A 14,919-nucleotide genomic window follows, 5' to 3' on the forward strand; every position below is an offset into this window, starting at 1 on the left:
AGCCACTGCACACTGCCTGTGAACATGTTTTTTAGTTATTGAATTTTGAGAGTTATAAAGCTATTCTGGATATAGTTTATCAGATACGTGATTTTCAAATATTTTGTCCCAATCTGTGGCTTGTCTTTTTCTTTTCTTAGCAGTGTCTTTCAAGGAGGAGAAGTTTTAAATTTTGATAGAATCCCATTTGCCATTTTTTTCTTTAATGAAATTGTGCTTTTGATATGATGTCTAAGATACCTTCACCTAACACCTTACTTTTTTTTTTTTTTTTTTGAGACAGGGTCTCACTGTGTCACCAAGCTGGAGTGCAATGGTGCAATCACAGCTCACTGCAGCCTTGAACTCCGCAGTCTCAGGCAGTTCTCCCACCTCAGCCTCCTGAGTAGCTGGGACTATAGGCGCGTGCCACCATGCCCAGCTAATTTTTTAAAAAATTTTCTTTGTAGAGGCAAGGTCTCTCTGTGATGCTCAGTTTCTCAAACTCCTGAGCTCAAGGGTTGCTCTCGCCTCAGCCTGGGATTACAGGCATAAGCTGCCATCCCCAGCTCCTTGAAATGAGTTTTAAGAGGCCAAGTTATGATTTATTGTTGGAAAGGAATGGGATATGTGCTTATTCCTGAAATACTGCCTGGGGCCCACTGTGTATACAGCCTTCTCCCAGGCGCCATCTCATGTACGCGCCTGGTCTGGGAGGAACTTTGTTACCGTAGTAGGAGGAAAAGGGCACGAAGGTGCTCGGGGGTGGCCGGGGCACCTCCCACTGCTGGATCTGGCTGCATTCGGGCCTCATCACCATTGCTAGGCGTGCACATCTAGCTGTGCACTTGAGATGTGCTAGACAGCTGGAGTGGAAGTGTGGTTGTTGATTGGGACATCTTTAATATTCGATCAAGGTATGTATTCGGGGAGCTACTGTGCTGATCCTGCACTGTGCATGGCTCATGGGTCTACCTGAGGCAGGGATGTGTTCATGGAACTGGATTTAGATAAATGAGTTAATCAGGATGATTTCAAGAATCTTCACCTTAAGAATTGTCAGTGGGAATGCAGGGGAAAGTACAAGTGAACTAATTAAGGTTTTAAAATGTGTTGTAGTGGGTTTGGAGTCCCCGCCGCTGTCTGTGTCTGAGGAAAGACAGCTTGCTGTCCTGACAGAGTTGCCTTTTGTGGTTCCATTTGAGGAACGAGTAAAGGTATGCAATTTGGCTTCTTTATTGTCACTACGTATCATATTAGTGTTAAGAAATTAACACACACCCACCAAAGAAATCTCTAAAGGTGCCTAGTACCTGGCTGATTACATAACATACTTTTCTCATTAGGCTGAAATAGCTAAGAATGATTTATAAAACCCAACCAGATACCTCTTTTTATAAACTGTAAGTATTTTCTTAGTTACAACTGATTGAAAGCCAGTAACACTATAGATTTCTTATAACGAGGGTCTAACGTCATTTTTCTCTATTAAATTTTGCATTGTTTGGCCAGGTACAGTGGCTCCTGCCTGCAATCCCAGCACTTTGGGAGGCCAAGGCAGGCGGATCGAGCCCGTGAGTTTAAGACCAGCCTGGGAAACATAGCGAAACCCTGTCTCTACAAAGAATACAAAAGTTAGTTGGGCATGGTGGCGTGTACCTGTAGTCCCAGCTACTCGGGATGCTGAGGTAGGAGGATCATTTGTGCCTAAGAGGCAGAGGTTGTGGTGAGCCAAGATCACGCCACTACACTCCAGCCTGGGCAACAAAGCCAGAACCTATCTCAAAGGGGGGGTAAAATTTTGCATTGTTTTTGAAAAAGCCAATTTTTTGTGAAGATATGCTTCTGTACATTCATGTTTAAGTTATTTATCAGAAACACTGTTTTATTTTTATTTTTCTGAGACAGGATCTCACTCTGTCACCTGGGCTAGAAAGCAGTGCTGTGATCATAGCTCACTGCAGCCTCAAACTCCTGGGCGCAAGCCACCATCTCACCTTGACCTGCTAAAGTGCTGGGATTACAGGCATCAGCCACTACACCTGGCCTGGAAACACTACTTTTTTTTTTTTTTTTTTTTTTTTTTTTTTTTTTTTTTTTGAGATGGAGTCTCCTCTGTCGCCCAGGCTGGAGTGCAGTGGCGCGATCTTGGCTCACTGCAGCCTCCGCCTCCCGGATTCAAGTGATTCTCTTGCCTCAGCCTCCCAAGTAGCTAGGACTACAGGCACATGCCACTATGCCTGGCTAATTTTTTGTATTTTTAGTAGAGACGGGGTTTCACCGTGTTAGCCAGGATGGTCTCGATCTCCTGACCTCGTGATCTGCCCGCCCCAGCCTCCCAAAGTGCTGAGATTACAGGCGTGAGCCACCGCGCCCGGCCACTTTACTTTTTATAAAAAAAGAAATGGACAAATATCTTAATTGCTTGTCTGGTGTCTTTGATGTACAAAACTTTGTTTATATATGTTTCCAAATTTTAAAACGTTTTGTTTTTATTTGTCAACTATTTTTACCAAATTTCTAAAGATTACTTGGTTCCATTCTCCAGTAATGGCTTCAAGAGTGTATTTTTTAGGCCTGTACACTCTGTTTATATGGTGAACAAAAGAGTTTCTTTTGAAGCTGTTCATGTCCCTTCACTAAACCCTCCCTGCACGTGCATACACATACACACACACACACTCTCTCACTCACTCACTCACTCCCTGAGCTCCCTCTACTGGATTTTTAACATCAAAAAATTATTTGAATTTTGTCAGAGATATTTCTACTAGTGTTAGTATACAGCTTTTTACAAAGCTGTTCTTTCCTCACTAAGTTTTTATAAAGGATTTATAAATGAAAATATTCTATGGCAAGGGGTTTAAATTTTAATTTTAATTTATTTTATTTTTGAGACAGAGTTTCACTCTGTCACCCAGGCCTGAGTGCAGTGGCGCAGTCTTGGCTCACTGCAACCTCTGCCTCCCGGGTTCACAAGATTCTCGTGCCTCAGCCTCCCAAGTAGCTGGGATTACAGGCATGAGCCACTGTGCCTGGCCAGATTTTTTAAATTTATTTTAAACTGGGCAAAGGAGCAACATTAGAAATATTTAAATATGATATACATTATATGTTATCTATACATTTATTGATAAAAATCAAGATTTGATACCTTGACTATTAGCATTTATTTCAGAATTTATGAAGATACAAAAGATAAGATTTAGCAGTTTATTCTTTGGTAGCTTGTAAGAGGTCTTTTGTTTCTAATAACCTTACAGCTTTCCTTGTTTGTTAGATCTTTCAGAGGTTGATTTATGCAGATAAGCAAGAAGTTCAAGGAGATGGTCCATTTGTGGATGGAATTAATGTCACAATAAGAAGAAATTACATTTATGAAGATGCTTATGACAAACTTTCTCCAGAAAATGGTATATATAATTCTTTCTGTGTATTATTTGGCAGGTGGAGGCTAGGGAATTGTTTTAGAAAATGGTGGTTCTTTAAAAATTAGTGTCCATCATCTTGTTCCATAATGACTTAAAAACTGAAATGTGAGGCTGGGCGTGGTGGCTCACACCTATAATCCCAGCACTTCGGGAGGCTGAGGTGAGAGGATTGCTTGCGCTCAGGAGTTCTAGAGACCAGCCTGGGCAACATACTGAGACCCTGCCTCAACAAAAAAAAAGTGAGCTTATCTGGGTATGTTAGTGTGCCCCTGTTGTCCCCACTCTGCAGAAGGCTGAGGCGGGAGGATGGCTTGAGCCTGGGAGGTCAAGGCTGCGGTCGAACCCTGATTGTGCTACTGCGGGAGGATGGCTTGCGCCTGGGAGGTCAAGGCTGCGGTCGAACCCTGATTGTGCTACCGCTCTGGCCTTGGCAATAGAGCCAGACCCAGTCTCCAAAAAAAAGTATAGCAAGTCAGATTTGGGAGACATGTTATCAAGTAATATTTCTAAAATTGACAGTTACTACAACAGAAGCCTTTAAAAAATATTAATTATTTTTAAAGGGCAAGAAAGTAACCAGTTTCCCACCTCCCGTTGTCTGCCTCTAAAATTTAGTTTGCAAGCTGTTGTTCTAAAAATCTCGATGGCAGCCATTTACATTCTGCGTTTCTGTATAAATATTTATATGAAATCACAAATTGTAAGCCAAATTAAACATATTAAAATAAGTGCCATTGCAATCCAGGTTTCTTTATAAAAAGATAAGTGTGCTCCAATGACACTGCCATTAGTAAAGAAGAATTATATTGTGACAGCAATTTGGATAGCATTTGGAGCTCACTGGCACGTTTTGTTGTATGTTAATATTTGATACTTAGTCTTCAAAATTTGTGTGCTATTAACTTCTAATATATTAGCAGTTTTAACTTCCAAATATTGTGTTTATGGTAATACATTAATTCAATGTTGGTCAATGCCGAGGGGATTGAAATGAAAGTTTAGGCTGGATCTAAAATTAAAAATGAAATCATCTTACCCAGCTTTTGGAAGGTGATGAGTTGTCCGATGTGAAATGACAATTGCCTTTTCCTCTAGGGGAGCAACTTAATTTTCTTCTAAGGAAATGAAACCTGATTTCTAATAATTTTTATTGCTTACATAAAGAACTAATTTTGTCATAATGTTGGAACAGTGGAGGAAAGCTGACATCAGTTGTTTCCTTACTCTATTTCAAGCTCTTTTTTTTTACACAATTTACTGTTGCCATTGAATCCTTGCCATGGCCCTGTGATGCTGCGAGTGTCATCAGCTGAGACTGAGTGAACTTAGGTCTGCATGCAGGCTGTGGCCTCTCCGCAGGGCCAGGTTTCTCTTGCCTAGCAGATTGTGTTTTCAGAGTATTCGGCGTGAATGAGATGAGAGTAGGTACTTTGACTCCTAATCTAACTAATCGTCTAATTGAGAGATGTTTTGGGGTCCCACAGTACCTTATAAATGAATTCTAATAGTTCTTATGTTATATTTTTATTAGCAGATTTCATGTTCATCTTCTACTTGACCCTGGAGGTCTTTACAGCTTGGGATGGAATTGTTTATTTGATGTACACAGCTGGTGCTCAGTAGATGCTTGTTCAATTTATGATTGAATCCCAGGGGGAAAAAAATAGATGTGACAAAATAATGAGTTTGCCAGTGCTCGTGTAGTGTTTAGAGAAGAGTGAGATGTTTAACATTGAAGGGCCTTCCAAGAGGCAGTTCTGGAGCAGCACCTGTAGGGGAGGAGCTGAGTTTGTGGGTGAGGGGAGCTCCGAGGGCACGGGTGCTGTGGTGGGGGGTGCTTGCAAGTAGGGGGCTGTAAGCTCTTCAGCCAGAGTAGAATGTGTTTCTTACTTACCAGCAATTTAAAATTAACTTTAAAACTACTCCCTGGGCGGGGCGCAGTGGCTCATGCCTTTAATCCCCGCGCTTTGGGAGGCCGAGGCAGGCAGATCACAAGGTCAGGAGATCGAGACCATCCTGGCCAGCATAGTGCATAGTATTTTTAGTCTCTACTAAAAATACAAAAAAAAATAGCTGGGCGTGGTGGTGGGCACCTGTAGTCCCACCTACTCAGGAGGCTGAGGCAGGAGAACGGCGTGAACCCGGGAGGCAGAGGTTGCAGTGAGCCAAGATCGCGCCACTGCACTCCAGCCTGGCAACAGAGTGAGACTTCGTCTCAGAAAAAAAAAAGAAAAAACTACTCCCTGTAGATGATTTTTTGATGTTACGGTCCAATTATAACAAGCCTCAAATTTCCTAATGAATCCTTAAGCTTTAAAAATTGTTAAAAAACTGATCACACCCCACCTCCCTAAGGGCATGCTAATAATTGCATTGAAGTTAAAAGATTGGGAAGAATCTTCTCATATTGTTTATACTGTAATGCTTAAAATCTTTATAAATGTTCTCAAATCAAATACTATAAGAATGATTAAGCCATGTGTTAAAATGTGGTGTTTTGCTAGGCAAATTAGTAAAGTCAAATATCATCTCAGAATAATTAATTTACTTGTGAGAGAATGGTTTGAGGTGCATTTTTGACTAAAAATTTACATATAATCAACTAATGTGATTATTCCACGTGTCATCTAGTCATTGAAGTGAATCCATGCTTTACGATGCTTGTTGTCTTATCTCATCTCGGAGTGATTCTCTGAAGTGTGCATGTTGGCCCCTGTTACCCATAAGTTGACTGAGTGGAATGCAGAGATTGATGGCTGTTCCTGCAGTTGGTGCTCAGAGAGCAAAGATGGGCTGGGGTCTCAACAGGGATGCCCACGCACTCCCTGCCTGCACTGCACTACCTTGTTGCAGTGCGGAATATTGGCAGAAACTGTCACATTCCCTCATGGGATTGCTGTAAGAATTGTAAAGTGGGTAACAGAGTTCCCTTGGGGCCTGGAGCTCACACTGTCATTGACTCTTGGGTGAGAGTGAGGCACAGCTGGCTCTGCGCTCTGCTGTCATCAGTTCTGGAGAGCCTCACTTGTCTGCTTTTGTTGGTTGGTTACTTTTATTTTATTTCATTTAATGGGCAGAATTACCATTTCTTCCTGAAGCGGGAAATTTCTTCCAGAAGCAGGAAAGCAAGCTGGAGCCAAATAGCTTAGATGTGTTTACCTAATTCCCAGGGGTGACACAAACACTGACCCAGAGGTGGCGGGCACGGCAGGGCAGCACTGCATCCCTGCTGCTGTGCAGAGTGGCCCCATCTTGTCCATTCAGTCAGCGACCACTGCTCAGTGAATGGGAACTTGGTATTTCTGTGTGGTGGCTATAAGCCTCAGTCAGTCCAGTAAATTGTATTTGCCCAGTATTTGACACATATCATAGACTATTTACACTCCAGGTACTGTAACTTCAAAATTACTGACACGTGTACATAGCAATGTAGGGATAGACAGGGTTTTGAGGAGATTGCCTGGAGGCTCTATCAAACATTCTGCTAAACCCCTTTTCCAGAATGCTTCTAGAGGTTACGTGTCCAATGAGATGCTCCAGGGCAGATATGTTTGGGTGACTATGCACCAAAGCCGACAGACGGCAGCAGCGCATGGGGCCTGTGAAAGTGTCGAATGTGCACTACGTGCGGTTGCTTTTCCCTGACTTCACGCAGCAGCCTGTCCCCAACTCTCATCCCCTCTCCTTCCGCCTATCTTTTCTGCAAAGCACCTGTAGAACATTCTTAGGGAAAGATAAAGGACATTTCACTTACTTCCCCGAAGCTGTTCTCTGATTCAGCCTGGTTATCAGAGCACATCTTAACTTGGTCCACCTTGTGTTTTTTTTGGTTTTGGGTTTTTGTTTGTTTGTTTTTTGAAACGGAACTTCTCTCGTTGCCCAGGCTGGAGTGCAATGGCGCGATCTTGACTCACTGCAACCTCCACCTCCTGGGTTCAAGCGTTTCTCCTGCCTCAGCCTCCTGAGTAGCTGGGATTACAGGCATGTACCACCACGCCCGGCTAATTTTTTTTTGTATTTAGTAGAGACGGGGTTTCACCATGTTGGTCAGGCTGGTCTCAAACTCCTGACCTCAGGTGACCCACCTGCCTTGGCCTCCCAAAGTGCTGGGATTACAGGCATGTGCCACTGCACCCGGCCTGTTTTTGGGGTTTTTAAATTTTTGTTTTAGAGATGGGGGTCTCACTTTCACCCAGGCTGGAATGCAGTGGTGCAATCATAGCTCACTGCAGCCTCAAACTCCTGGGCTCAAGTGATCCTCTTGAGTACCTGGGATTACAGGCACACACCACCATGCCCAGCTTTTCTTATATTTTGTAGAGACAGGGTCTTGCTAGTGTTGCCCAGGCTGGTCTTGGACTCCTGGCCTCAGGCAGTCCTTCTGCCTTGGCTTCCCAAAGTGCTGGGATTACAGAAGTGAGCCTCTGTGCCCAGACAAAGACAATGTTTTAATTTACTTTTTTTTTTTTTTTTTTTGAGACTGTCACGCAGGTTGGGGTGCAGTGGCACGATCTTGGCTTACTGCAACCTCTGTCTCCCAGATTCAAGTGATTCTCCAGCCTCAGCGACCCAAGTAGCTGGGATTACAGACATGTGCCACCATGCCTTGCTAGTTTTTGTATTTTTAGTAGGGATGGGATTTCACCGTATTGGCCAGGCTAGTCTCGAACTCCTGACCTCAAGGCGATCCACCCACCTCAGCCTCCCAAAGTGCTGGGATTAAGACATGAGCCACTGCACCTGGCCTTAATTTACTCTTTGTAGCAAATTATATAACCAGTAATTTTCCCCCCTTTTCAGCCAAATACAGCTTTTAAAAGATCATGTAGATCAGGGTTGTCCAATCCTCTGGCTTCCCTGAACCACATTGGAAGAGGAATAATTGTCTTGGGCCACAGACAAAATACACTAACAATAGCTAATAAGCTTTTAAAAAAAAAAAAATTACAGGCCGGGCACGGTGGCTCACACCTGTAATCCCAGCACTTTGGGAAGCCGAGGCGGGCAGATCACGAGGTCAGGAGTTCGAGACCAGCCTGGCCAATATGGTGAAACCCCATCTCTACTAAAAATAGAAAAATTAGCCAGGCGTGGTGGCACACGCCTGTAGTCTCAGCTACTTGGGAGGCTGAGGCAGAAGAATCACTTGAACCCAGGAGGCGGAGGTTGCAGTGAACTGAGATGGCACCACTGCACTCCAGCCTGGATGACAGAGGGAGACCCTGTCTCAAAAAAAAAAAAACTACTAATGTTTTAAGAATTTAGGTATTTGTATTGGGCCGCATTCAAAGCCATCCCGAGCCACATCGGCCTGTGGGCTGCAGGTTGAGGAAAAGCTTGCTGTAGATTCTGGAGGACCAATTCCCTGAGAGTTTGTGGAGGCGGAGGTTGCAGTGAGCCGAGATCGTGCCACTGCACTCCAGTCTGGGTGACGGAGCAAGACTCTGTCTCAAAAAATAATGATAATATCATTGCTGTTTTGAGTCCTATGTTAAAATGTCCCTAAGATCCTCACACCCCTTCCTTAAGCCTTCCTGTAAGGCCAGTTGATGTTATTGCTTTCTTGTAACATCTTTCCTCCTCACCCTCCCATTTTTTGAACAGAGCCTGATTTGAAAAAGCGGATCCGTGTGCACTTGCTCAATGCCCATGGCCTGGATGAAGCTGGCATTGATGGTGGTGGTATTTTCAGAGAGTTTTTAAATGAACTACTGAAGTCAGGATTTAACCCCAACCAGGGGTTCTTTAAGACTACTAATGAAGGGCTTCTGTACCCCAACCCGGCTGCTCAGATGCTTGTGGGAGATTCTTTTGCCAGACATTACTACTTCCTAGGCAGAATGCTTGGAAAGGTAAAGTAACCTTCATATAAAAATAGACCTCGGACCAAAAGATGTTGACATTTTATGTTTATGTGTGGTTGTTATCCAAGTTTACCATAAAATACTGTTTGTTTTAAATTTGGATGCTAAATGTTGCAAAAGCACTGCATGAAACAAACTTGTATGGTTGTAAGTAGGTGCTATGGTTTGAATGTCCCCTCCAAACTCATGTTGAAACTTGATCCCCAGTGTGCCAGTATTGAGAGGTGGAATCTTTAAGAGGTGATTAGATCATGTGAGCTCGGCCGTCATGAATGGATGAGTGGGTTTATTGTGGGAAGGGCTCTGGTGACTTTTTACAGGAGGGAGCCCCTAGCCTTGTGATGCCCTGTGCCGCCTCCAGACTCTGCAGAGTCCCCACCAATGAGAAAGCCTCACCAGGGGCTGCCTCTGGACCGTGGGCTCCTGGCCTTCCAGCTGTAAGAAATGGATTTCAGTTTTTATTAATTACTCAGTTTCAGGTCTTCTGTTATAAGCAGTCAAAACGGACTAAGACAGTAAGTTACTGCCTAGTGACTATTAGTTTACTAGGACTGCCGCAACAAATTACCACACGCTTTGAGGGGGAGGGAGGCTTAGAAAAACTGAAATTTATTATTTGACAGTTCTGGAGGCCGGAAGTCCAAACTCAGGGTGTCAGCAGCAAGCATAGATTCCTTTTTAGAGGCTCTAGAAGAATCCATTCTTCTGGTTTTGCCAGTAGCCCTTGACCTTTTTTGGCTTGTAGATTCATCATTTTGATCTCTGCCTCTGTAGACTTCTCCTTGAGTGTCTGTGTCCAACATTGCCTTTTTTTTTTTAATAAGGACACCTGTCATTGTATTGGGGCCTGCCCTGATCCAGTGTAACTTCATCTTAATTTGGTTATCTGCAAATACCTCATTTCCAAAGAAGGTTATATTCACAGATTAGGATTTGAATTTGTCTTTTGAGGGGACACAGCTCTACCTGTTAGGGTGACATTTATAAAGTTGAGTATTCAGGAATTGTTATTAGCTAGTTTGTTTGTTTGTTTGTTTGAGACAGAGTCTCTCCTTGCTCTGTTGCCCAGGCTGGAGTGCTGTGGCGCCATCTCTGCTCACTGCAAACTCCACCTCTCAGGTTCAAGGGATTGTCCTGCATCAGCCTCCTAAACAACAGGTGTGCACCACCACCCCCAGCTAATTTTTGTATTTTTAGAAGAGACGGGGGTTTCCACCATGTTGTCCAGAATGGTCTTTAACTCCTGACCTCAAGTGGTCCACCTGCCTTGTCTTACCAAAGTGCTGGGATTACAAGCGTGAGCCACTGCACCTGGCCTGTTATTAGCATTCTTAAATAAATTAGAAATTAATGTTGCTATTGTGATTAATTTCTGTAAGAATCAGGGCTATAATCATTTTCAACTTTGTAATAAAATTTCTTTATCTCATTGGTGGTTCTATTCTCTGAGAAGCGTAGTGCACGGAGTTGCCTGTTTTGAGAAGCAGCTTAATTGAAAATCAGTGCCTGCAAAACAGGTGGTGCTTTTATGACTTCTTTTACATAACAGTTTTATTAAAATATAACTCACATTATGGAAAATTGAACCTTTTAAAGTGTACAGTTCAGTGGTTTTTAATATATTCACTGTGTTATGTGACCATCACCAATACCTAACTTGGAAGCAATGTCATCATCCCAAAAAGGAAACGCTGTGTAGTCACTCCCTGTCCTGCCCTTCCTCCCCCAGCCCTGGCCAACCACTAGTCTACTTTCAGTCTGTATGGATTTTTTTTCCTGGACATTTCATATAAGTGGAATCATTTGTTATATCAACTATAAATTTGTGACCTTTTGTGATTGGCTTTGATTTAGCATGTTTTCAGGTTTCATTCATGTCCTAGTATGTCAGACCTTCACTTATTTTAAGGGCCAAATCTTATTTCATTGTATGGTGGATATACCACACTTTGGGGTTTGTTTTGTTCATTTTGAAACAGGTCTTTCTCTGCCACCTAGGCTGGAGTGCACTGCTACAAATACGGCTCAGTCCTGTGCTTAAGCAGTCCTCCTGCTTTCAGCCTCCCGAGTAGCTGGGACCACAGTTGCTTGCTACCACACGTGGCTAATTATTTCATTTTATTTAGAGGCAGGGTCTCGCCATGTTGCCCAAGCTGGTCTTGAACTCCTGGCGTCAAGCAATCCTCCTGCCTCAACCTCTCAAAAAGGCTAGGATTACAGGTGTGAGCCACCACACCCAGTCACCGCATTTTGTTTACTTACTCATCCCAGGCTGGAGTGCAGTGGTGCATTTGCATTGGGAATTTGCATTGTTTCCACCTTTTAGCTATTATGAATAATGCTACTGCAAACATTTGTATACAAGCTGTTATTTGGACATAGGTTTTTCGTTTTTCTTGGGCGTATACCTAGACATGGAAGTGTTAGGTCGTACAGTACTCCACGTCAAAGTGTCTGCAACCTTTTACAATCCCACCAACAATTTGTGAAGGTTTCAGTGACTCCACATCCTTGTCAGCACTTACTTAGTGTTGTCTTTTTCATTACAGCCATTCTAATGAGTGGGAATTGGTATCTCATTGTGGTTTTAATTTCCCTGGTGACTAATAACGTTGACCATCTTTTCATGTGCTCCGTGACTTCTGTTGAGAAATGTCTATTCAAGTCCATTGCCTATTTTTTTATTGGATTGTCTTTTATTATTAAGTCCCTGCAATGCAATGAGTTATGAAATTTATATTCTCTGAGGAAGCTGAAACATTGTCAGATAAATGATTTGCAAGTATTTTCTTCCTTCTGTGGGTTGTCTCTTCACTTTCATGATTTCCTTTGAAGAACGAACATTTTTAATTTTGAAGTCTAATGTGTTTTTTTCTTTTATTGCTTGTTTTTGGTGTCTTATCCATTCCCTGACCTAAAATCACAAGGATTTACACCTGTATATTCTTCTGACAGTTTTGTAGTTTTAGCTCTTACATTTTGGTCTTTGATTCTTTTTGAGTTCATTTTTGTAGATTGTATGAGTTAGGCATCCTCATGTTCTTGGCACCCTTGTTGAAAATTAGTTGACCATACACGTAACACTCTGAGTCTGCCCTTATGCAATGTGGTCTTGATTACTGTAGCTTTGCAGTGTGGGGTGTGTGTGTATTTATTAATAGCAGATGGGAGTAGAACCGCAGCCTTGTTAAGCAGGGATAGTGGGAAGGAATCAGTCTATCCTGGATATAGAATAACTCCCCTTTATTTGTGTCTCTTTGAAATGCATTATCGTAGCCCCAGTTATTTCTTTGTTTAGACTCCCAGTGATTTTAAGTGCTCTTCAGATTTGAGAAAGGGCTCCAACATGACTTCACTACCGTAACGGTATGTGTTATATCATCATCTTCAGGCTCACCATATTTCAGGTGGCAGATTTCAGGTGTTGATTTGATGTTGATTTGTGAGTTGGCTTTGGTGTCAGTTTTCAGATAGCATCTCTCTCTTTGTTGATGGTCACACAGCCTACTTCTCAGTTTCAGCTTCCCTTGGAGGATGTACATTTCATAATTCATTGTATGAAAATCTTTACAATGGGCCAGGCACGGTGGATCACACCTGTAATCCCAGCACTTTGGGAGGCCTAGGTGGGCGGATCACCTGAGGTCGGGAGCTCGAGACCAGCCTGACCAACATGGAGAAACCCCGTCTCTACTAAAAATACAAAATTAGTTGGGCGTGGTGGCGCATGCCTTTAATCCCAGCTACTCAGGAGGCTGAGGCAGGATAATCGCTTGAACTGGGAGGCGGAGGTTGTGGTGAGCCAAGATCGCACCATTGCACTCCAGCCTGGCAACAAGAGCAAAACTCTGTCTCAAAGAAAAGAGAAGAAAAGAAAATCTTTACAATGAAATCCCATAGTTCTTTCTGTTAAAGTGAGCCCAAGAACCTTTTAACTTAATATATATGTGAAAATAAAGGTGAGTGTTTTGCTAGACTAACCTGAAATACTCTAAACTTGGTGGTTTTCACACAATACAGTTACAGAAGATAGAGCAATAATTTTATCTGCACGAATTAAATCTTAAGATTATATATTACTTTTTCTTCCTGAATGTATAAATCATCCAGTCTTGATTAATGTAGAAGCTAATAGTTATGTAAGTCTGGTGAGGATAAACTCATTTCTCCTCTGTTTATTGACGTATTGCTTATAATTGAAATTATTCTGAAGATGATGTCATTGTACAGTTCTGTACTTTGGAATATGTATATATTTACAGAAGATCCAGGGAAGAGAATTTGTGATTTTAAACCTTTCTCCCACAAATGAAGTTTATGTAAGTTATATGTTATTAAGGCTGTTTAAAATAATAAAGTTTAGACCAATAACAAAACTATAGTTATTTGAGGATGGTAGTTAACTTAGTTTCACATATTTAAGACTTTCCTTACATTACTCTGTGTGTGGAAATTCCTAAGGGGTTACTAACTTCCAAAACATATCTGATAACCATCTGATTACAAAGTTAAACTTGTACTAATGTGCTAAACATTGCTCAGATCTAAGTAAGTGTAATAGTACAGCAACTAATAGTGTGGTACCTGAACATTACATCTTTAAGAGAAGAAAATTGTATATTGATTGATTATGATATTTATTGGGTCATAATGTATTTAAATTTTCTTTAATGCATATGTTAGTGATTGTTTACTGTGATAAAGTGCAAAGAGGTCTTCAAGAGTGATCCTACAGAGGAAGAATTACCTCATGTCACTGGTCACTTCTCAATTAAAAGTTCCATTAGCAAATGATTCTTGCTTCTGGTGTGGGTCATGATTGCATTTTATCGCCTGTAAATCAGGCTGCAGACAGGGAATAAATAAACAGCCCAAGGATGTGGTAATGTCATCTTGAACTTTTTTTTTTTTTACAGATAGAAGCACCTAGGTCCATTTAAGCCAATTAAGTTCAGAATATTTATTGAGGTTAATCCTTTATCATATTTGAATTGTATTTGAAAATGGCTTTTTTTCTTGCTTTAGAATATTGATTTAATTGGAATGGCATGCCTATAAATCAGATTATTTGATATGATCTTGGTTATATATTTGAAAATTTTAATTAGCTTGTATAACTTCGGCGTGGTTTATAATTCTTTATTGCGGTAGAATTCAGTGCGCATTTAATGTATTCTATAGTGTAATGTTGGCACTTAACAGTTTATCTTGAGATTTTCAAAAGTTGGAAAGTTTCTTTTTCTCCATCATTAGCATCCTTTTGTAAAATGCTCACTGAATTTGCTGAGGCTTTAAACATCTAAATTGAGGTGAATACTAGTCATTTTGGTTGCCTTAGTCCTTAAAGGGGCAGAGCTTCTCTTGTATAATACCTTGTTTTGAACCCTAAACTCTTTTTTTTTTTCTTTTTTTGAGATGGAGTCTTACTCTGTTGCCCAGGCTGGAGTGCAGTGGTGCGATCTTGGCTCACTGCAACCTCCGCCTCCCGGGTTCAAGCGATTCTCCTGCCTCAGCCTCCCGAGTAGCTGGGATTACAGGTATCCACCACCATGCCTGGCTAATTTTTATATTTTTAGTAGAGATGGGGTTTCACCATGTTGGCCAGGCTGGTCTGGAACTCCTGACCTCAGGTGATCCGCCCACCT

General features: G+C 41.9%; 1 protein-coding gene across 2 annotated transcripts in view; it reads left to right on the forward strand.

The window, feature by feature from the left end:
* The window catches only part of UBE3C (ubiquitin protein ligase E3C), a 130,249-nt gene that overhangs the window by 84,137 nt on the left and 31,193 nt on the right, over nt 1-14,919 (forward strand). For both annotated transcript variants that reach the window (XM_054494482.2, XM_063668051.1), the window contains exons 16-18: nt 1,099-1,196; nt 3,260-3,392; nt 9,015-9,262. In XM_054494482.2, the coding sequence (XP_054350457.1) occupies nt 1,099-1,196; nt 3,260-3,392; nt 9,015-9,262 (479 nt within the window). The remainder of the gene's footprint in view (nt 1-1,098; nt 1,197-3,259; nt 3,393-9,014; nt 9,263-14,919) is intronic.

The sequence above is a fragment of the Pongo pygmaeus genome, chromosome 6 (assembly GCF_028885625.2).
Source record: "Pongo pygmaeus isolate AG05252 chromosome 6, NHGRI_mPonPyg2-v2.0_pri, whole genome shotgun sequence".
NCBI lineage: Eukaryota > Metazoa > Chordata > Mammalia > Primates > Hominidae > Pongo > Pongo pygmaeus.